The sequence below is a fragment of the Sapajus apella genome, unplaced genomic scaffold (genome assembly GCF_009761245.1).
Source record: "Sapajus apella isolate SASKATOON/1434 unplaced genomic scaffold, GSC_monkey_1.0 scaffold22, whole genome shotgun sequence".
Classification (NCBI taxonomy): Eukaryota; Metazoa; Chordata; class Mammalia; order Primates; family Cebidae; genus Sapajus; species Sapajus apella.
Window position 1 is genome coordinate 21,077,544 of NW_022436962.1, and position 21,370 is coordinate 21,098,913.

Genomic DNA, 21,370 nt, shown 5'->3' on the forward strand with positions numbered 1-21,370 from the left:
AGGTAAGTTTGGTTTCTATGGGGATGTTGTCATGCTATTTGAATGTTCTCATCTTTGTGAAGAGTGTGCAGAACATCATTAGAAGATTATACCTGTCCCAACTTGGGGATTATGTGGATACACAATTACTCGGCATCAGCAAGTAAGGATAGTGAGGAGAAGGATTGTGAGGGCACTTACTAGTGTATGCTTTGTGCCAGATGCTATGACGGATGTTTTTACATAATTCCATTTCCAGTAGAAAATTTCTCTTCCTCTTCTCACCCAGATGAGCTGAAAGAACTGGGGCTGGCTAATGAGCCACAGTATCAGCAAGACTAGGAAGAGAATGGTGAAGGAAGCAGCTTGCATTCTGCTTTTTCCTAGGTCTCACATGCCCCTCATTTGATGTGGAGCCTAATGAAGACTGACACGTTTTAAAATCTAATTCCTCAAAACTGTTATGTAAGATAAAATATTAACCATAGGAAGACATTTTCAAATTATGAACTCATAAAACTTAGAAAATTTTTTATAAATTAAGTTAGAATTGACTTTTTCTTCGTCAATGAATTAAAATTTATTAGAAATCAAATGTATCATATTTGATGACTGTGTGTCTAATACAGATTTTAGATTCCCCCCACCTCCATTCTTTTTTTTTTTTTTTTTTTTTTTTTATTTAAAAACAGGGTTTTGCTGTGTCACTCAGGCTGGAGTATAGTGGTGTGATCACAGCTCACTGCAGCCTCAACCTCCTGTGCTCCAGCAATCCTCCTGCCTCAGCCTCCCTAGTAGGTGGAGCCACAGACACCATTAGGCCTGGCTGACTTTAAATTTTTTTTTCTAGAGATGGAGGTCTTGCCATGTTGCCCAGGCTGATCTTGAATTCTTGGGCTCAAGTGATTCTTCTGCCTCAGCCTCCCAAGGTGCTGCAATTACAGGCGTGAACTCCCAGCTCTTTTATGAAAATTTTCAAACAGGAAGAAAATTACAAAGAATAATAGTGTAAACATCTATATTTCTATCACTTAGGTTTAAAAGTTTTTAATACTTACTGTATTTGTTTTACAAAGCTATCTGCCTTTCTCTCCTTATAGATTTTGTTTGTTTGGGTTAATTATTGGAAAGTACTACCCACATGTACCCCAAAGATTCTCTTTAAAAAAAAAAATCAGCTTTATTGAGGTATGATGTTCACATACCATACAATTAAAAGATTTTTTTTTAACAAGTTTGAGAACCAGAATTCAATCAAGGCTCACCCATTGCATTTGATTATGTCTTATTCTCTGTTATTCTAGACAAAACCCTTGCCTTTTTTTTTTTTTTTTCTTAAACTGGCTTTTTAAAGAGACAAGCCAGTTGCCTTGATGAATGAATAATGAATCTAGGTTTATTAATTTGTCTGATTACTTCATTATGGTGTCATTTACCTTGTTCTATGCCCTTTTCCTGTAAGCTGGAAGTTAGGACTATAGGCTTGCTGAGATTTAGGTTAAACTTTTTTTGCCATAATTATATCATGTGTGATAATTTATGCTATGTACTTGCTATTGTAACACATCAGGAGACACATTATCAGAATGTCTCATACTAGTAATGCCAGTTTCCACTTGATTAAAGTGATAATAAATAAATATTTTCTTATTGAAGGTATACCCTCCCCACCCCACAGTTAGAATGTAACTTCTGGGACAAATAGTTTTGCAGGAGCAAGTATACCTATCTCCCATCTTTTGCCTTTTAGCATCAATATTCGTGATCCTTGCCTAAAACAGTTAAGTGACTTGAGGTTACAGAATGGTGATTTTCTCATTTGTTTTCTAATTTATTAGCTGACATTTTTCAGGAGATGAATTAAAGTTCCTAAAGATGGGGGTTAATGTTTCATCCCTTTTAGTTACGGTTTTCCTGAGTAAGGAGTTTAAGTCACGTCCAGTGCAAGCACATGAGCCTTCCTCTCTTCTTTCTTTATTTTTTTTGAAATGGAGTCTCTCTTGTAACCCAGGCTGGAGTGCAGTTGCATGATCTCAGCTCACTGCAACCTCTGCCTCCTGGGTTCAAGCAATTCTCCTGCCTCAGCCTCCTGAGTAGCTGGGATTACAGGCACTGGCCACCACGCTCAGCTAATTTTTGTATTTTTAGTAGAGATGGGGTTTTACCATGTTGACCAGGCTAGTCTCAAACTCCTGACCTCAGGTAATCTGCTCACTTCAGCCTCTTAAAGTGTTGGGATTACAGGCGTGAGCCACTGCACCCGGCTTGTTTGTTTTTTTTAAAATATCATGGACATAGGGATTTTTATTCATTGTTTACAGTCAATGAGAGATCATTATACTTTTTGTTTAAGTTTGCATCATTCAAGCTATCATTACAGTAGCATTTTTACACTGTGAAGCAATAATTTGGGGGAAAAAAGACACAATAGAAAATGTATACAAACAAGTGTAGATTCACATATTTTAAAAACAGATACATTAGATGGCATCTGGCCAGCCATGGTGGCTCACACCTGTAATCCCAGGAGTTTGCGATGCCGAGGCGGGCAGGTCACTTGAGGTCAGGAATTTCAGACTAGCCTGGCCAACATGGTAAAACCCCGTTTCTGTTAAAAATACAAAAATTAGCCCAGGTGTGGTAGCACAGGCTTATAATCCCAGCTACTGGGGAGGCCAAGGCGTGAGAATCACTTAAACCCGGGAGGAGGAGGTTGCAGTAAGCCGTCACACCACTGCACTCCAGCCTGGGCAACAGAATGAGACTCGGTCTCAAAAAAATAAAGAAAGCCTTGTTTTAAAGGGAGAACAAGACACAATCAAATGCAGTGGGTGAACCTTGACTGAATTCTGGTTCTCAAACTTATAAAAAAAAAAACCTTTTAATCGTATGATATGTGAACATCATACCTCAATAAAGGTGATTTTTTTTTAAAGAGAATCTTTGGGGTACATGTGGGTAGTACTTTCAAATAATTAACCCAAACAAACAAAATCTATAAGGAGAGAAAGGCAGATAGCTATGTAAAACAAATATGAGTATTAAAAACTTTTAAACCTCAGTGATAGAAATATAGGTGTTTACGCTATTATTCTTTGTAATTTTCTTCCTGTTTTCATGAGAGCTGAGAGTTCACACCTGTAATTGCAGCACCTTGGGAGGCTGGGGCAGAAAAATCACCTGAGCCCAGGAATTTGATATCTGCCTGGGTAACATGGCAAGACCTCCATCTCTAGAAAAAAAAATTTAAAGTGAGCCAGGCCTGATGGTGTCTGTGGCTCCAGCTACTAGGAAGGCTGAGGCAGGAGGATCGCTTGAGCCCAGGAGGTTGAGGCTGCAGTGAGCTGTGATCATACCACTGTATTCCAGCCTGAGTGACACAGCAAGACTCTGTCTTTAATTAAAAAAAAAAAAAAGTGGGGGGTGGGGGGAATCTAAAATCTGTATTAGACACACAATCATCAAATACATGATACCTTTGATTTCTAATAAATTTTAATTCATTGACAAATGAAAAAGTCAGTTCTAACTTGAATTTGTAAAAAATTTTCTAAGTTTTATGAATTCATAATTTGAAAATGTCTTCCTATGGTTAATATTTTATCTTACATAACAGTTTTGAGGAATTAGATTTTAAAATGTGTCAGTTTTCATTAGGCTCCACATCAAATGAGGGGCATGTTTCTGTTCATCACTATGTTTCTAACATATTGCTTGATACACAGCTAATTCTCAATAAGTATTTGTGGAAGGAATGAAAATTTTTGAGTGCTGCATCTATTGTATTACTTAATTGATACCACAAGGTGGTACTGTTGTACCATGAAATGAAAGCCTGTAAGCATAATACTACATAAATCCTGTGACTAAATGAAATGAATTGACTACCTATTATGTTTATTGCCTGCTTCATTTATTTATAATTTCACCATGTGATTTGTCTTTGATTACATGATTGGGTCAGGCAGTGAGCTCATAACATAAGCAACATTTGGTTCAAATTTTTATAAAAATGTTAGATGGGATAGCATCTTACACACCTAGCATTTTACCACGGTGGTTTCCTTTTCCCACTTTTAATTTACTTTAGGTTAAAGGCCTTTGTTAAATTGTTATTTGTGGTGAAATAATTTGCCAAAATTTTCTAGTAAATTATCACTGAGGGTTAAATAGTATTGTAAGTCTGTTTTGGTTGTCAAAATGTTTAAAAAATTAATACCAAATCTAAATTTATATGTTTTTCCCTCACTTAAAAAATTTTTTTGTTTTGCTTTCATATTTATTTTATGGAGTCCATAGACTATTTTACTAATGTTTAGTTCTTTATTATACATCTGTACATATATAATCATAGTGTATAAAGTAAGTCAGTTTATAATTTCTCTTGGTTTTACCCCTATTATAAAAACTAAGCATCGAAAAATTTGTTTTGTAGCTTGGACCTTTTTGTTTCCTTATGATGGAATTAATTTTGGAATATTTTGATTCTATAATCTTCCTCAGACTGAAGTGAAATCAGAAGAGGGCCCAGGTTGGACGATCCTCCGTGATGATTTCATGATGGGAGCATCTATGAAAGACTGGGACAAGGAAAGTGATGGGCCAGATGACAGCAGACCAGAATCTGCAAGTGACTCTGATACATAAAGCACCATAGGAAATAAAATAATCATTTTATTTTTTCTAGAAAAATATTTCATCCCCTGATAATTGGGGAATTAAAAGGATACCAAAAGTCAAAAGACTTTTGCCTGATTTCATATTTCCCCTTTTCATGTACACTTTATATATACTTTCTTAAAATTATATTTTAAACCCTGGTATAATTTTAAGCATTGTTCCTCAGAACATCTGTAAAAGGAAATACTGCTGCTTGACCAGTGAGATGAGCATTTTGCCAGGATCATATTGGTCCTGTCTACTGGTGTGTTATTTCAGTATCACCAATGTTTTCAGAAATACAGTACCAATTCATAATTAAACTCTTTCAAGTTAATAGTTCTCTGCCTTCGAACTTCTAGACCCAACTATGTATCTGTAGTTTTTGGGAATGATTGGTGTTTTTTGGTTTGTACTGGGAAGTTATTGAGAAAACCTATATAATAAAATTTAAAATTATAGTTTTTTGAATTTTGGGTAGTGATTTTAGTTTTAGGTCATCTGGAAGCTGTGATTTAAGAAACCACAGAGTTCAACTTTTATTTCCTTTTATTTATTAAATAATATAAATTATGACAGATTTAAGTGTTAGGCTGTTTTTGCATGAGAGCTTTACAGAGTTAGAAATTCTCATGCTTAACTTACACAATGAGACAGAATTTCTTAGGAAGCATGTTTGACATGTTTTAGTCTGTCACCTGTTTTTTCCTCCCAAATATTTGAGTCAGCTTAAATTCTTTTTTATGGACTTTCCAACCAGTGGAATGATGTAGTTAGACAACAAGTAATCTGCAGCAGAATACTGCATCTGATTTGAGACTCGATTCCATATTATTGCCTTAAAGGCTATTAAATTGGGTGACTTTTAATATCTAGCTGTTAAAAAGAGGAGAGTCATTTCAAAATTTCTGTGAAATGTGGCCTATGCTCTAAAGTTTTAAAGGGAATTATTTAATAAATGTGATTTGTTCCTTTTTGAAGAGGACCCATCCCTTTTCGTAATAAAAATAGTTCCCTCCCACTAACCAGTTGCACATACTTGCATCTGTTATATATTGAAGGATAATCCTCCCCCAAAAAACTATGCAAGAGCAGAGATGTTTATATTTTGAAACCCATTTGAGTGTTAACAGTATTATATGACTAAAGCTGAATCAGTCTGTGGCCTGGTATTTGTTATCATAAAGGAAGATGTACACCTAAGATATCAGGTGGTTAAAACAGCAAAGTACAAGATGCATTTTTGTATTTAACTTTTGAACTTTAGTGTCTTTCAGTATAAATAAATGAACAAATATACCTCAGTAGTAATACAGGAGAGCTAAATATCCTGCTATAACTTAATACAGATAAATATTTCAATATGTTAGCAAACACATAATTTTGGAAAAAAAAAATGTGTAGCAACTTAAACACATTTTTCTCCCCAGAACTAAGATTGCACTTAATTTAATCTGTTTCTGGGTTATACTAGAAACAGGAATTTTTGCAGGAATTTTTCTGAATAGTACATTCACATGATAGATATGGATAAACAGCTTATTTACTAAAATGTTTTGAAACAACACTCATATTTTATAGTCTCTCATTTAATGTGAAAAAAATTTGACAAGATTTTCACATTGAAAGTAAGGAAGAGAATATTTGCAGATTTTCATTGTTCAGAAATTATTTTATCCCAAAGCAAAATTGAGTTGCCACTATAAGGAAAAAAAAAGTATTACTTCTGTTAGAAGGCTATGAAGTATATATAAATTATATGACATGATTTTTATCATATAGGTTTGATATCTTCTAGGTATTAGTATTTTTGCATCTTGGATATTAAATAAGCAAAATACCATTATGTATAAATATGAAACCAAGAACGTGCATATTTTAGAAACTAATTATGTATCTTAAGTGAATGTTTTAAGTAGCTTAGTTCTGTCACCTCTCTTCTAAATATTTTACCTACAACATTTAGATTATTCTGATATGAGTCTGAATGTATTTCATCTTTCTACATTGTGTGTGTGTGTGTGTGTGTGTGTGTGTGTGTGTGTGTGTGTGTGTTTGAGACAGTTTCACTGTCACCCAGGCTGGAGTGCAGTGGTGCAATCTCAGTTCACTGCAACCTCTGCCTCCCAGGTTCAAGTTATCCTCCCACCTCAGCCTCCCGAGTAGCTGGGACTACAGGCATGTACCACCATATTGGCTAATTTTTCTATTTTTGGTGGAGATGGGGTTTTGCCATGTTGCCCAGGCTGGCCATGAACTCCTGAGCTCAAGCGATCCTCCTGCCTCTTGCCTCCCAAAGTGCTCCAGTTACAGGTGTGAGCACCATACCCCGTCTGTCTTTTAAAATTTTTAAGGAGGGGAAAGAAAACTGCATTTCCCACTTCTCCATTTGTTTAAACATAACACTTTTAGGATTTTATTTTTGGTAACTACTTAGAATAATATAGTAGGTTACTTTTCTTCAGCTAGAAAGAACTGTAGGAAATAGGAACCAACAATTTGGAAGTGTTATTTCCTTATTTCATATATAGAAATAATTATCTTATTTCCTTATTTCATAAAATGTTCTAGATACTTGGATGGCTGGGGTTAGTGTTCTTAGTATTTATCATAGTTTAGCATTGGTTGTTAATTATTTTTAAGCATCAGAATTTGAAAGCCAAAGATAATACCTGATTAGGACTGCAAATAGAATTATCATAGTAGTTTAGCCCTTTTTGTCATGGAGTTGGAGCACTGAATTTATTTTCAAATTACCTAGAATTCTGCATTGCCCAAATACTATTCAATTCATTGCAAAATACACCTTGGAAACTTTTTGGATGAATTGTTCAGACAGAAGGTTACCACTAGCATTTAGAGCCTAAAGTCACTCAGTAGGAGGTTCTGGGATGTTTATTTGAAGGCAGTCCAATTTCTCTAAAATAAAGTATTTTTTGTCGTTTAGAACAGATGGGTGAAGAAAGGGATGCGTAAATTCTGGGAAACTTCTTATGGTTTCCTTCCATTTCCTTCCACATCTCCATTAACGTGCTAACTTGAAGGAATTTAACTTCAAGGAAAGTTAAAATCTTCAAGTTAGCACGTTAATGGAGATCCTAGACTAATGAAGCTTATGTGGAGCTGTGAATATTATAATTTGTCAATACTTTATTGATAATGTTAGCTTTGTTTTTATTTGGAAACATTTTTTACAGTTGACCAAAGTAGAATTAATTCTGTTCTTTCCTCAAGTTCATCTATTAGGATCAATGTGATTGACATTTATCTCCACTCTGCATGTCAGTGGTATAGACGCTTGTAAGCCCTGCAGATATAATTATGAGTTTGAAGACTGCTTGAGGTGAATTGGCAGTGAGAGCAAATTTTGGAAACAGGAGAGAGAACTACTTTGTGCCCACAAAAAGCTCTCTCATTCCTTCCCCAAGAAAACAAGAGTTTGAATTTTGGCCAGCTGGTGTTTAAATCTTATTATTGCAGCATTGGTAGTCTTGGTAAATTTTTCATTGGGCTTGCTTTTCTGAAATTTAATTAAATATATTACTCAGGGGAATCTGTGAACAGATTTAGAAGTAGATTGTTTGAGTTGGTCAACAGGACATTTAGAATTGTGACAAATATCTTAATAAAATGCTAAGTTATAATGAATCTAATCATAATTATGTAGATGGAAGATACATTCTAACAGTTCTTTAATAATTTTAGATTCTCTAAATTTAGAATACTTTCTAGCTTAGAGAGCCATATTAATATTTTTTACCTAGTCTACTGAACATAATTTCAGAGAGTTAGTATTTAGGACTTTTTAACCTAGAGATGCGGTAAACCTTTTAAATTTAAGTTTGCTTTCTTAAAATACGTGTTCCAACATTGCTCACCTTTCTCCTCCCTCCTTTTTGCCCTCTCCTTCAGGGGGAGGAGTACATATTTAGCTTTCTGTTAAATGTTCTTTGGTTTTCAACTGAGTAAGGCAAGCAAGGATATATGTTAGAAGAGTGGGCATAATACCTTATAATAAAATTATAGGGAATGAAAGTCTAAATCATTGCTGTCAATAGGATGGCAATCCTTTTGTGATGATGGAAATATTTTATGTCTGTGCTGTCCAATATGGTAGCCACTAGCACAAGTGGCTATTGAGCATTTCACATGTGGCTAGTGATACAGAGGAACTAAATTTTTAATTTTACTTTAATTACTTTAAATTTTAAAAGTTACATGTGGCTAGTGGGTCTATCCCAACTATGAAGAGAGTAAAGCTACAGAGCATATATCTAGTCTAATAAACAACAGTGAATTTGGGAATTGTAAATCTATCCTGAGCTTTTTCTGTAAATGTTTATTGATATAATTTAGGCATACAGAAATGCTGGTGAAATTTTATTGAGTTATTGTTTACTTTTTTTTCAGTATTTATATTTTGAAAAAGATATGTTTCTTTATAATTAAATTGTATGGTAGGGTAACTATTGTCCTTAAACATTAAGCCACTTAATAACAAATAGTATTTGGTTTTTTAGTATTTATCATCTGAGACTTTCAGAATTAATATATCAAACCTTAAATCTTTTTTGTTGTTCTCCAAAAGAATAGGTTTATGGTACATTAAAAGGACATCTTGGGAACCACCAGAGCAATAGACCATATAAGGACTGAATTCCTATGCTTTTGACTTCTATCTAGGAGCCTACTTATTTAGGAGGCTTCCTGAGTAAGTGTATTTAGTTGTAGGACCCTAGAGTTGCCTCGTTCCATTCTACTCTAGCACACACTCAACATACTGCCAGAGCAAATGCAGGCTGCTGGAAAACACGCACACACACACACACACGCGCACACACACACACACACGAAGAGCACAATGAGCACTATTAGCACAGCCAATTTAAAATGATGAGGTGTTAACCACATTTGTATAAATAATAGTTTCTCTAACCCCAAATCATTATCCTGCATTTTTAATGCAATCGGTTCGTAAACATCAAAGTGAAAACACCAAATTTGTAAGGTCAGGACCAACTGGGGCTCTAAGTGGAGAGACAGCTGAGAGCTGTGTCCGAGCTGTGTCCGTATGCGTGGGTGGCCTTGCAGCTGTTGATTCACCCTCAGGCTACCAGACAGTTGCCTCTTTGCACTTGCAGAACCAGACTTCAATCCTAGGTAAAAATGTGTCCTTCCCATGGAAAGGACATAAACAATGGATTGACATCAGCTCTGAAAACATCAGTGCGGCAGCCAGACTCAGCAGTTGCCCTGAAATACTGAGAAGTACCAAGCATAACATCAAGGCTGTTTCTACACAATAATATTTGTCTTTGTACAATAACACTGGGTTCTCTTAAGTATATTATAAATATAAAAGTTCATAGTCCAAAAGGTTCAATGTGATGATATCCTTCTCTACAAATGGCGGGAACACTAGGAGAGCTTGCATGAGACATGACTGCCCTATCTTGGTCCTTCCTAGGATTCCCAAATAGACTCCTCAATAACCAGTAAATTTATATTTACACCGGACACTTTAAGAAATACTAGTATTCATTGTTAGATGAGAGATGGCATAATTTTGGAATAGAACAGAGTTCAATTTTGAGTCTTACTAGCTTTGTTTCCTTGCATAAGTTTCTTAACCTTCGTAAGGCTAGCATGTAAATCAGATGTAGTAATATATAGTTCATAGTATAAAAATTGGACTAATGTATGCAGTGTCTCTCTAGTACAGTGTCTGATATGTAGTAGGGTATCAAGAGATGTTCTCTATAATGCATTTGGAAGATTAGGTGCTGCGCCTGTAGGTTTGCCATTCATGTTTCATCTATGTAATTGCGAGTGTTCCTTTTCTAGATAGAATTCCCCCCACCCCCACAGAAGTTTAAAGTGTGACAGATGGTTGCTACTTATTGAGGCCCAGCAACTCTACTTTTGAAAACCTTCCTCAGGAAAAGATCTTGATGACAGAAAATGCTGTGTAAACAGTATTATATAGAATTGTTTTTAATAGCAAGAAATTTTTAAAAACTTACAAGTTCAGTGATATGAGGACATTTATATAATAAACTATTGAACCGCCAGCCTTCTACTTCCTTGTAAAATGATGGTTGTGAAGACTGATGAAAACACTGTCAATATGTTAACTAAAAAGTAAGATTAAAAACATTATGGATAGTATAAGTACATTTCTTAAATGCCATAAAGGCATGAGATGAATACAATAATACTTTTTTTAAAGAATGTAATTTTTGACAGTCTGAAAAGACAGGACTTATTTAATTGAGAAAAATGATTCGACATTGAATGAGACACTAAAACATTTTTTATTTTTTGCTTACTCTGTTCTAGAACCTAAACTTTCAATACTGTTTAATAGAGCACTATTGATATTGCTGCATTAGATGACTTGTATGAAGAGTCCTATTTGCTAGAATCCTACTTTATCTTTTAAATTTTGCTAATTACCCTGCATTGAATGTTGAATATAAAAAATTTGACTCCCTTTCCATGTGTCCGCTGTTTCCTTGTGCCTCTTGATTAATAAAACTTTATTTTTAAGTGAGAACCTGTTTCCTTGACTTTTTAAAAACAATCATTGCCATTTTGTTTTTAACCATCCTGTTTTGCATAGTTCTAACACTTATTCAAGTAAAAGTTGGAACAGAACATGTAGTAATAATAGCAAACATTTAAACAATATGGATTTTATGCCAGACAATGTCTAAGATTTTCATAATGCCCCTTAACTCATACCATCTTCCTTATAGCCCTGTTGGGTAGATGCTGTTGTCCCCATTATACAGATGAGGAAACAAGCAATCAGTTTCAGTAACCTGCCCAAGGCCACACAGCTAATATAGTCCAATCCTGGCTCGAGTCACAGAGCTGCTGAACACAACAGTGATTCCTCACATTTTAGATGATAATGTCTTATAGAAAATGAAATTCTAGATAGTCAACTCTTCTGGAAAAATAAATGGGCATTCAGTATTTTGGTCTCATTTAACTACGACATAAAACTACGGCCAATGGAAGGTAGTAGTAGATGCCATGCTCTTTCAGGTCCTCACTTCCAAGATGACAAAAGGAACAATGATCATGACAAAAAGGGTGGTGACCACATGTGTGCCCAAGGTCAGGGCTATTAATTTTTTTTTTTGAGACAAGTCTTGCTCTGCTGCCAAGCTGCAGTGCAGTGGCACGATCTTGGCTCACTGCAACCTCTGCCTCCCGGGTTCAAGCGATTCCCTTGCCTCAGCCTCCCGAGTAGCTGGGACTACAGCCACGTGCCACCACCCCAGCTAATTTTTTGTATTTTAGTAGAGATGGGTTTTCACCATGTTGGCCAGGATGGTCTCGATCTGCCCACGTCAGCCTCCCAAAGTGGTGAGATTACAGGCATGAGCCACCGCTTCCAGCCAAGAAGTTATTCAAAACACAGTACAGGCTGCAGCAAGTGTCTTCAATGCCTATGTACTTCCTGAACTGTATGTGAAGCCACATTATTGTGTGAGCTGTGCCATTCACAGCGGGAAGCCTGCAAGGACTGAACATCCCCACTCCTATTTAGACCTACAGATGCTGGCACCAAAGCTCATTAAAGGAGCTGAGTCTTTGAAGACTGAAGAAAAACTATCCTCTGGAGAAAAGTAAAATGGAATTTGTACTTTAAAAAAATTAGTAGGTGCCATTTATCAGAAGGTGAAAATGTTCCTAGCTGTGTCAATTTAGAGTCAACATATCACCCCAGGCTGTTGCTGTCAGTTTATTCTGCAATGTACTATAGGATGATTCATTATAGGTCTTACCCGAGCATGTCTGATAATTAAAACTTTACATTTGAACTATCTGGATGCTGCAGAAATGGAACTACTTTAACTACTGAAGTGGTATCCAACGATTTACTATATATAGCTATTTTTTTTTATTCCTAAGATATAATATATTGGATGTTTGCTGCTGTTTATTACTTAATGACATTAGATGAGTCATAAAGGTGTAAGTGGTTGACACTTTTGCTATTAAGAATTTAGGTATTCAAGTTATGCTTTATAAAAATGAGGATGAGATTTTTAGCTTCCCATGTTACTGCCTAGGAGATAACTGGTAACCAAAACTTTATAATTAAGGATATCCCATTGCTGTTGATCTAGCATCTTTTCTAAAAATGCATGTTTTACAACATTTATCTGAAACATTTTTATTTAATGTGCAGTAACAACAAATCAATGCAAAATTATAAATGAATGTAACAGTATGAAGTTGTAAGACATACCACAGCTTTCCTCTAGGTGGCATGATTTCAGCTATCATTGAATCAAATTTTTCCCTACAGCCACAGGAGTGTGTAGTTTCTGAAGTGCGACATTGATTAGATTTAATTGTTACAACTGGTTAAGTAGCCAGATTGACCTTGTAATAGTCTATTGTTTAATGATCTTAATTAACTTAAAATTATAACACAAAGTGGTCTTAAAGAAACATACAAAACACTTGTTATCTCCAATAAGCCAGCAGCCAGAACTATTTGTCTCTTCAGGTCACAGTGACACATCTATTTCTGGATTTATTTCTTTGGCTTACGGTAGATTGCTTGCTATTTACTTGGACAGTAAAGATATTGCCTTTGTTCTTAAAAGGACTCATATAGATATAACAAATCTAAAGAGAAACCACAAATTGTAGGATTCTTGATCACAAAAATTTTCACATTAACAGGAAACAGCCCCTTCAATTATGTGAAGTTAATTTTCCTGGTGTCCCTGGTTTTATGAAGTAGTTACTGTTTGCTAAACAAGATGGATCAACATGTGAAAAGTCATTATTATGTGACCTGCAAGCACCAAACAACAAACAGAAACACTGTTCTTTTTTTCTGTACTAGCACTAAAATGGGAAAAGGCGCACAAACTCATTTTTACCTTTGAGATTCTTTTTCTGTTGTTGATTTTCAAAAATTTTAAAATGAATTTTTCTGGCTGTACACAGAATACATAAAATGCTTGTTAATCCCATTATCGTTGTATTTGTCTTCTTCCTTTCTTTGTGGGAGACAGCTTTCATTGCGCTCAAAAGAACTTGACCGAGCACCTCTTGGGAATTCATTTTTGTGGCGGTGCAGGTTTATATCAATGCTAAATTGTGCGAGTAACCATTTTCAAAATGTATCTCCAGTGGTAATTTTTAGAATATGCTGCATAGGCAAAGGGAAAAAAAGGCACTGGAAGTGTGCAAAATATAATATCACCATTGCAACCGAAAAAAGGTCAAAGTCTAACTGATGTATTCTTAAAGATTTAGATTTTAAAGTGGCTTCATTTTAAATAAGGTAATTATCTGGGACAGTCCTGGTTTACCCCTGTTGTCTTAATATATCAATGAGTGGCATCCTCTTTACTCCAAAAAACGTTTGGATTTGTGTGATAAATGATATAGTTACCCTAGTTATGAGAATTTTATTTTCTACTAAGACTTAACATAATCATCAGTGAGTTTGTAGTCTGTAGTCTCTAGTTTTATAAATTATAACCCTCCATATATCTGTGCTTTAAAAAATCCTTATACTTAGGCTTTTAAAAATACGTATTTACTAGTTTTTCCCTCTATCATAAACTACACTTGGGTTTTCTTTTTTATGCAATTACTATTGACCCTTGGTTTTTGCTTTTTGTTTTTGTTTTTGTTTTTTGAGACAGTCTCGCTCTGTTGCCAGGCGCCAGGCTGGAGTGCAGTGGTGCATCTCAGCTCACTGCAACCTCTGCCTCCAGGGTTCAAGCAATTCTCTTGCCTCAGCCTCCCGGGTAGCTCGGACTACTGGTGCACGCCACCAAGCCCAGCTAATTTTTTTTTTGTATTTTTAGTAGAGACGGGGTTTCACCATGTTGGCCAGGATGGTCTCGATATCTTGACCACATGATCTGCCCTCCTCGGCCTCCCAAAGTGCTAGGATTACAGGTTTGAGCCACTGCGCCCAGCCTGTTTTTGTTTTTTTAATTGCAGGCTGATGGAGGCAGCGGAAGGGCAAAGTTGTTTGAAATATAGGTTGGTAATTTTGGTAGCGGAAATTTAGACATTTGGAATTTCCCCCAATCTGTGAAGCCCACTGAGATGACAACAGACACAAATTCATTTAAAGAACATGTATCTTAAAAAAAAAAAAAGTTTTGTTATACTCATTTTAATTATGAGAACACAGTCATCTTTTTCTCTATCACTCACCTCTTTTTGTTTTCATTTTTAGTTGGCCAAGACACTGTCCATTTCTCCTCAGCAACCATTCTGGCTTTTTGCCTTGTGAAGTCTGTGAACTTCTGTGGTGGTAGAATAAATGAAGTAGGAGTAGAGATTCTGTAAAGGTGAGTGTCAAATACTGCTCTAAAAAATAAGGAAAATACTACCGCTGGCTTCTTTTTGTCAACATTTTTTAGCATTTTGTTAAGCACATATCCATAGTGTTACGCAGTATGCCAACTATTACCGTATGTTCATTTATTTAAATGTCAGTCACTAAACGCTATCTTAGTGGATGAATTTCACCAGGGTCAAGAAACCCCACAGGCTGCAGCTATACGGATGACATAGCGCAGGCCCCTGTGAGACTGCCTCCCAAAGAAAGACTTTCCTGGAGAGCTAAAATTGTAGAGCTATGACTGGCCCAAAAGCCATAAGCAGTCATCAGTCAACTAAGCATAATTCCAAAAGATGAGATAACGTTCCCACGGTGTATCATTAGTGTGATGAGTTTATCTCTTTAAAGCCTTACAACCTGCAGATATGCTCTGGTTTCTCTTGGTGCTGTCTCTTTATCTTTTATCACCTCTGATCTCTTTAGACCCATCCTCTTTCCATTTTCCTCCTTGCCCATCATTCCCTCCTTTTTTCATAATACTTCTTCCTTAGATTAACCTTTAAATACAAATAATAATCAGATTATTTTCATGAGGAAACCACCTTTCCATTTCATTATTCATAACCAGAATAATGAAATGAAGCTGTTTATAGAAATGCATACAGAACATGAGACAAAATTGATATAGACCATTGTTTTTGAATAGTAGTATCAAATATAAAATTATAAATAAAAGCTTAAAAGATTTTTGGTGTATTTTCATATTAAAGGGTTATTTTGCATTTATCCGGTATCACTATTTGGGGGAAAATGTAATCAATTACAGTTGTTCCATATATTTCTTTCTTTCACCTCCTTATTTTCATGCTTGAAATTATCCTGGAAAGCTTCCAGAATTGTTACAAATGAAGTTATTCTTTGGTCAATGTTAGGAAGGACCTATGATCCATAGGCGTAAAAGTCCAGGACAGGGATGAGTAGTTTTGTTTTCTTCAGCCTCTTGGAGAAATTCCACGTTACTTAAGTGAATACACCTATTGAAGAATGGAGAATGGCTAAGACGGAAACAGCTGCACCCTCTAGCTCTGTAATTTGGAAACACAAAATTCCATTTGAGGGTGTTAATAAGAGACTTTAATCGTGAATGTTTAACTGAACTTTGATAGTCATTCAGCATTTTATTCACCAAAAGTGTATTTTCTTGTCCTTTCCTCCTATAATTACGGGGGGCAAAATACCGTAATATTTAAAATGTGCCTGCAGAAACACTAGGAGGCATAACTAGAAGCAGATTCTTCTTGGGTTCTTCCCTAGCTTTTCAGAGAGAGTGAAGGCCAGATATTTTTATTATAAATTCCCTGACAGAAATAAAGACATGATAGGATAAGAAGCTCAGAGAGTCAGTGTGTAACTGTCAGGATCACAACGCCAGAAAGTGACAGAAATCTGAACCCAGGAAACTATAACTAGAGCCAGCCCTTTAACCCATGGTGCTCTCCTGCCTCCTTGAAGTAGTCAAGATGGTGTATATCAGTTAGATACCCTTTTACCATGAAGACTGTGGAGACCCTGGCACATAAGATGTCCATAAATTTAGTGAATGTTTTTCTTTTTAAATATAGAGATGAAAAGGCATTAAAATAATTATTTAATAGAAGAAAGGATTCATTTACAGTTACCAGGGAGACAGCTCTTGCGATCTTGCCTGTTAGGTCTTCAAAGAACTGATCATTTGAGAGGTGGAAGGGGGCTTCTCCTCTCTTGCTATACTCACTTACTGTACTTACCCATTCCAGAAGCTTTTACCGATACCTCCTCTGTCTTACCATCCTGGGCTTTGGGGAAATTAAAGTAGCGTCTTATGAATAGGTCAGGGGTCTCAGGTCTGAGGAGTTGTTAAGTGAGCAATAGGTATTCAATAAACTAAGTATATGAGCAAAAGTGTGTATGTCTATGTCAGGAAGAGGGGTGTCTCCCAGAATTTATGGCTTAGGCCGTTTTCCTAGAAGTGATGTAAATGGACTTTTGCTACTCTCCCCACACTCTAATCTGAATCTACTTAAGGTGCATCAGTGTCTGTACCAAGAAGGTTGTCTGTAAACATGAGAAATGCTCACTGGCTTGCGGGAAAGCTGAACCTATATCCTCAGCAAAATATGGTGACGGCTAACTCAGGTAACCAGCCGTATTCCACAGCAGGACCTTCACTCATGGCTCTCGTTTGGAGCTCCTGCTCTATGTCTATAATGGCCACAGGTGTAGGAATATTCACCTTTTGTCCAATCAGTAGAGCTAGCCTACTGCAGTTCTCAAACTGAACTCAGAGGGAGGACTTAACTGGAGGAAACTACTAATCTGACAGTAGTACCTCTTGATTATCTTTATCTTGGGCTACTGGGCTGGTAGCTGGTTTCTAACTCCTTTCAAGTTGTTTCAATTCAAAACTGGTGTGAAGGAAAGGAACCTGCTAGTACTGATTTAGACATAATTTTTAGAATTATTCAGAAATGGGTTGGAACAGTTATTTTATTCCAGAGTTTTTCAATATGTGATAATGGAAAAAATTCTGTATCAAGGGAGTTCAGAAAATGCTGTGTTAAAAGAGCGAAAAGGTTTTGTTCTCCGCAGGAGTTTCAGAGCCTTTAACATGGTAATGTTCCGGAATGAGGAATCTAAGAGGACAGTAGAGTACCCAGGATCTCCCAGACTTGTTTGACCCAGGATTTCTGTTTGTCAGAACATATTCTGGGACCACAGTTTCTCAAAAGCACATAGTGGGTAAGAACATAGTGGATCCTGACTGCAAAAATCCAGCTATCCCACCTACTGTGTTCTTAAACAAAGTACTTAACTTCTTTGTATCTGTCTCCTCATCTGCAAAATATGGATAATACCCACTTTACAGGGTTGTTGTGAAGATTAAATGACCATACACAACACAAATCAAATTACTAAGTGTAGTACATGTTAGCTATTATTATTTTATTTATCCAGTGCTCTACTGATAATCTAGGCCTCATACACATCTAAAGTATAAATTCCAAAAGTGGTGGAAAGTTCTTTGTGACTTTTCTGAACTAGGGAACATATGAACTAGGGAATAGTATAGACACCTTGGGTTTGGGGGAAAACTCAACAGTGTTTCCAGTTTAAATCATCTGTCTAGTCAGTATGGCTGCAGAGTCATGCTGAAATGAAAATGTTGACTTTGAGTAACTAAAGGTAAAATAAAAGAAAAAGAGAAAGTGGAACAGTGGTAAGAATTATTCTTGTATTCATCTAATTTAGACTTGGTTGAAATAGAAAATGTCAAGTTATGAGTAGTGTAGAACAGTAGACACCAAACACTTAAAATTCCAGCTTCCTGGATTAATGCTATGGAAAGAATGAAGTTGGTTGATAGTGTTTAGCCTAGCAAGAAGGTGAAGAGAAAGCCATACAGGAAGTGGCTAGGTAGCAAATTACAAAGGTGACCATTCAAGTCAGTAAAACAAACAAATATACCTTATTCTTTAGGTAAAAAATGATGCCTCTCTGTTTTCCAGCAGTTCACAAACAGAAGGCTATATGGTAAACTACAAACTAATAGAACAAACTCTAGGATGGCAGCCTGTTGAGGTATCCCAGAAAATTAGAGGATATGAATTTAAAAGATCAGAAGGTATGTCTTCAGGACTGGCCTGGCCCTGAGTAGACTGGCGTTCCCTCCCATAGAAGCATGTGTGCACACGTAACACAGGAGGAAAGCCTTCCATTCTAGAGCAAGTGATTCAGTTTGGGAGGCTGTGACTGAGCTACACTAAGTGAAAACGGGAGACTTGATTGTCCTTCAACAGACCTGTCCGAAATGACTAGAAAGTAAATACCGTAAATCACAGAGCGCACATCCCACCTCCTTCCTCCCTTCCCCACAGCGGTCCTCATTTCCACACCCCCTCAACGGTTCGGGGAGAGCTCGTGGTCTAAGTAACGAGAGGACTTCTGACTGTAATCCTAGCACGTCACTTTGTTGAAGGCAGACACGTGGTTCTGAGAGAACTTATAAATCTCTCCTCCCCGGCAAGATCGTGATGTTATCTGCTGGCAGCAGGAGGTTCGCTCCGAGCGGAGCTCCAGAAGCTCCTGACAAGAGAGAGACAGATAGAGATAGGCAGAGAAAGAGAGAAAGAGACAGCGGAGCGAGAGCGCAAGTGAAAGAGGCAGGGGAGGGGGTTGGAGAATATTAGCCTAACGGTCTAGGGAGTCATCCAGGAACAAACTAAGGGGCTGCCCGGCTGCAGACTGGAGGAAACAGAGAGGGTCTATTTTAGGGTGGCAAGTGCCTACCTACCCTAAGCGAGCAATTCCACTTTGGGGAGAAGCCAGGAGAGGTTGGGAAAGGGTGGGAGTCCCAGGGAGCCCCTGCGCAACCCCCTCTGGAATAAAACTCCCCAGCCAGGGTGTCGCAAAGGCTGCCGTTGTGATCCGCAGGGGGTGAACGCAACAGCGGTGGCTGATCGTCTGTGGCTGGGTTGGCGTTTGGAGCAGGAGAAGGAAGAGCAGGAGAAGGAGGGAGCTGGAGGCTGGATGCGTTTGCAAGCGGCGGCGGCGGCAACGTGGAGTAACCAAGCGGGTCAGCGCGCGCCCGTCCGGGTGTAGGCCACTGCGCGCAGCTCCGGGAGCAGGATCCGCGCCGCCTCAGCAGCCTCTGCGGCCCCTGCTGCACCCGACCGAGTTCCGAGCACCGCGCGAAGCGCACTCCTCCCCGCGGCGCGCCGGGCTCGCCCCCAGCGCGCGCACACGCGCACACACACACACACACACACACGCACGCACACACGTGTGCGCTTCTCTGCTCCGGAGCTGCTGCTGCTCCTGCTCTCAGCGCCGCAGTGGAAGGCAGGGCCGAACCGCTCCTTCTCTAAATATATAAATTTCAGCCCAGGTCAGCCTCGGCGGCCCCCCTCACCGCGCTCCCGGCGCCCCTCCCGTCAGTTCGCCAGCTGCCAGCCCCGGGACCTTTTCATCTCTTCCCTTTTGGCCGGAGGAGCCGAGTTCAGATTCGCCACTCCGCACCCGAGACTGACACACTGAACTCCATTTCCTCCTCTTAAATTTATTTCTGCTTAATAGCCACTCGTCTCTTTTTTTTTTCCCATCTCGTTGCTCCAAGAATTTTTTTTTTCTTACTCTCCAAAGTCAGGGTTCCCCCTGCCCGTCCCGTATTAATATTTCCACTTTTGGAACTACTTGCCTTTTATTTTTAAAGGAATTCAAGCAGATACGTTTTTCTACTGGGCATTGAATAGATTGTTTGCAAACGTTTCGCATCAAAAACAAACAAAACCAAACAACTCTCCTTGATCTATACTTTGAGAATTGTTGATTTTTTTCTGACTTTTAAAAAACAACCTTTTTTCCGCCTTTTTAAAAAAAATGCACTACTGTGTGCTGAGCGCTTTTCTGATCCTGCATCTGGTCACGGTCGCGCTCAGCCTGTCTACCTGCAGCACACTCGATATGGACCAGTTCATGCGCAAGAGGATCGAGGCGATCCGCGGGCAGATCCTGAGCAAGCTGAAGCTCACCAGTCCCCCAGAAGACTATCCTGAGCCCGAGGAAGTCCCCCCGGAGGTGATTTCCATCTACAATAGCACCAGGGACTTGCTCCAGGAGAAGGCGAGCCGGAGGGCGGCCGCCTGCGAGCGCGAAAGGAGCGACGAGGAGTACTACGCCAAGGAGGTTTACAAAATAGACATGCCGCCCTTCTTCCCCTCCGAAAGTAAGTACTCATTTTCACTTCCATCCCTCGAGGTTTAGCGCTGCCCGGAGCTCTCAAAACCGCAGCAGCTCCCGGGATCGCCCTTCCCTCTCGCGGTTCCCGTTCGCTCTTTTCCCGTTCTCCTGTCCTTCGCCCCGTCCACCTCCTTTCCAGCTGTATGCCTGAGGCCATCAGGCTTTAAAACGTTTACTTTCTACTTTATTTTTTCCATCTCTCCCTTCCCCCAACAATTCAACCCTTTAAAAGCGTTATTCTCTTTTTTTCTTCCCTAAAATTCTTTAGTCGGCCACCAGCTAGGAGTCAGCCCCACTCTGTCAAACTAGAGGTGCTCCCAGGGGGAGAGTTAAACTTGGGAATCTTGGTAGGTTTGTTTTCTTTGCTCCGATTGGCGTGGAGCGCGCCGAATTGGTGCACGAACGGGTTAAAAAAAAGTGTCTCAAAACTAGCCTCTCCGGAAGGCGCCCCCTTTCCGTGCTGACCTATCAGCTGGTTCCCCAAGCCTTCGCTATTGTCTCTAACTCCCCTAAAAATGTCAGCATCGCCGAGACAAAACCCGGTTTGGAGACCTCTCCAGAATCCCACCTGGAAGCCCTCAGTCCTTGATGTCTCGTTTGCCATCACTAGATGTTTAA

At 38.3% G+C, this 21,370-nt stretch overlaps 2 protein-coding genes and 1 long non-coding RNA gene across 6 annotated transcripts in view; 2 read left to right on the forward strand and 1 right to left on the reverse strand.

The window, feature by feature from the left end:
* Nucleotides 1-5,792, forward strand: part of RRP15 (ribosomal RNA processing 15 homolog) — a 35,645-nt gene extending 29,853 nt beyond the window's left edge. The window contains exon 5 of the mRNA XM_032289256.1: nucleotides 4,483-5,792. Within this exon, the coding sequence (XP_032145147.1) occupies nucleotides 4,483-4,626 (144 nt within the window). The 3' untranslated portion in view covers nucleotides 4,627-5,792. The remainder of the gene's footprint in view (nucleotides 1-4,482) is intronic.
* Nucleotides 5,793-14,842: 9,050 nt separating this feature from the next.
* LOC116558947 lies at nucleotides 14,843-17,842 on the reverse strand. The gene is made up of 2 exons (XR_004272244.1): nucleotides 15,830-17,842; nucleotides 14,843-14,939 (listed from the first exon to the last, which is right to left on the reverse strand). It is a non-coding gene; the product is annotated as an uncharacterized LOC116558947 (long non-coding RNA).
* The window catches only part of TGFB2 (transforming growth factor beta 2), a 93,993-nt gene continuing 90,457 nt past the window's right edge, over nucleotides 17,835-21,370 (forward strand). For 3 of the 4 annotated variants that reach the window (XM_032289257.1, XM_032289259.1, XM_032289260.1), the window contains exon 1: nucleotides 17,835-20,738. In XM_032289257.1, the coding sequence (XP_032145148.1) occupies nucleotides 20,393-20,738 (346 nt within the window). In that variant the 5' untranslated portion in view covers nucleotides 17,835-20,392. The remainder of the gene's footprint in view (nucleotides 20,739-21,370) is intronic. The other variant, XM_032289258.1, reaches the window with a different exon arrangement.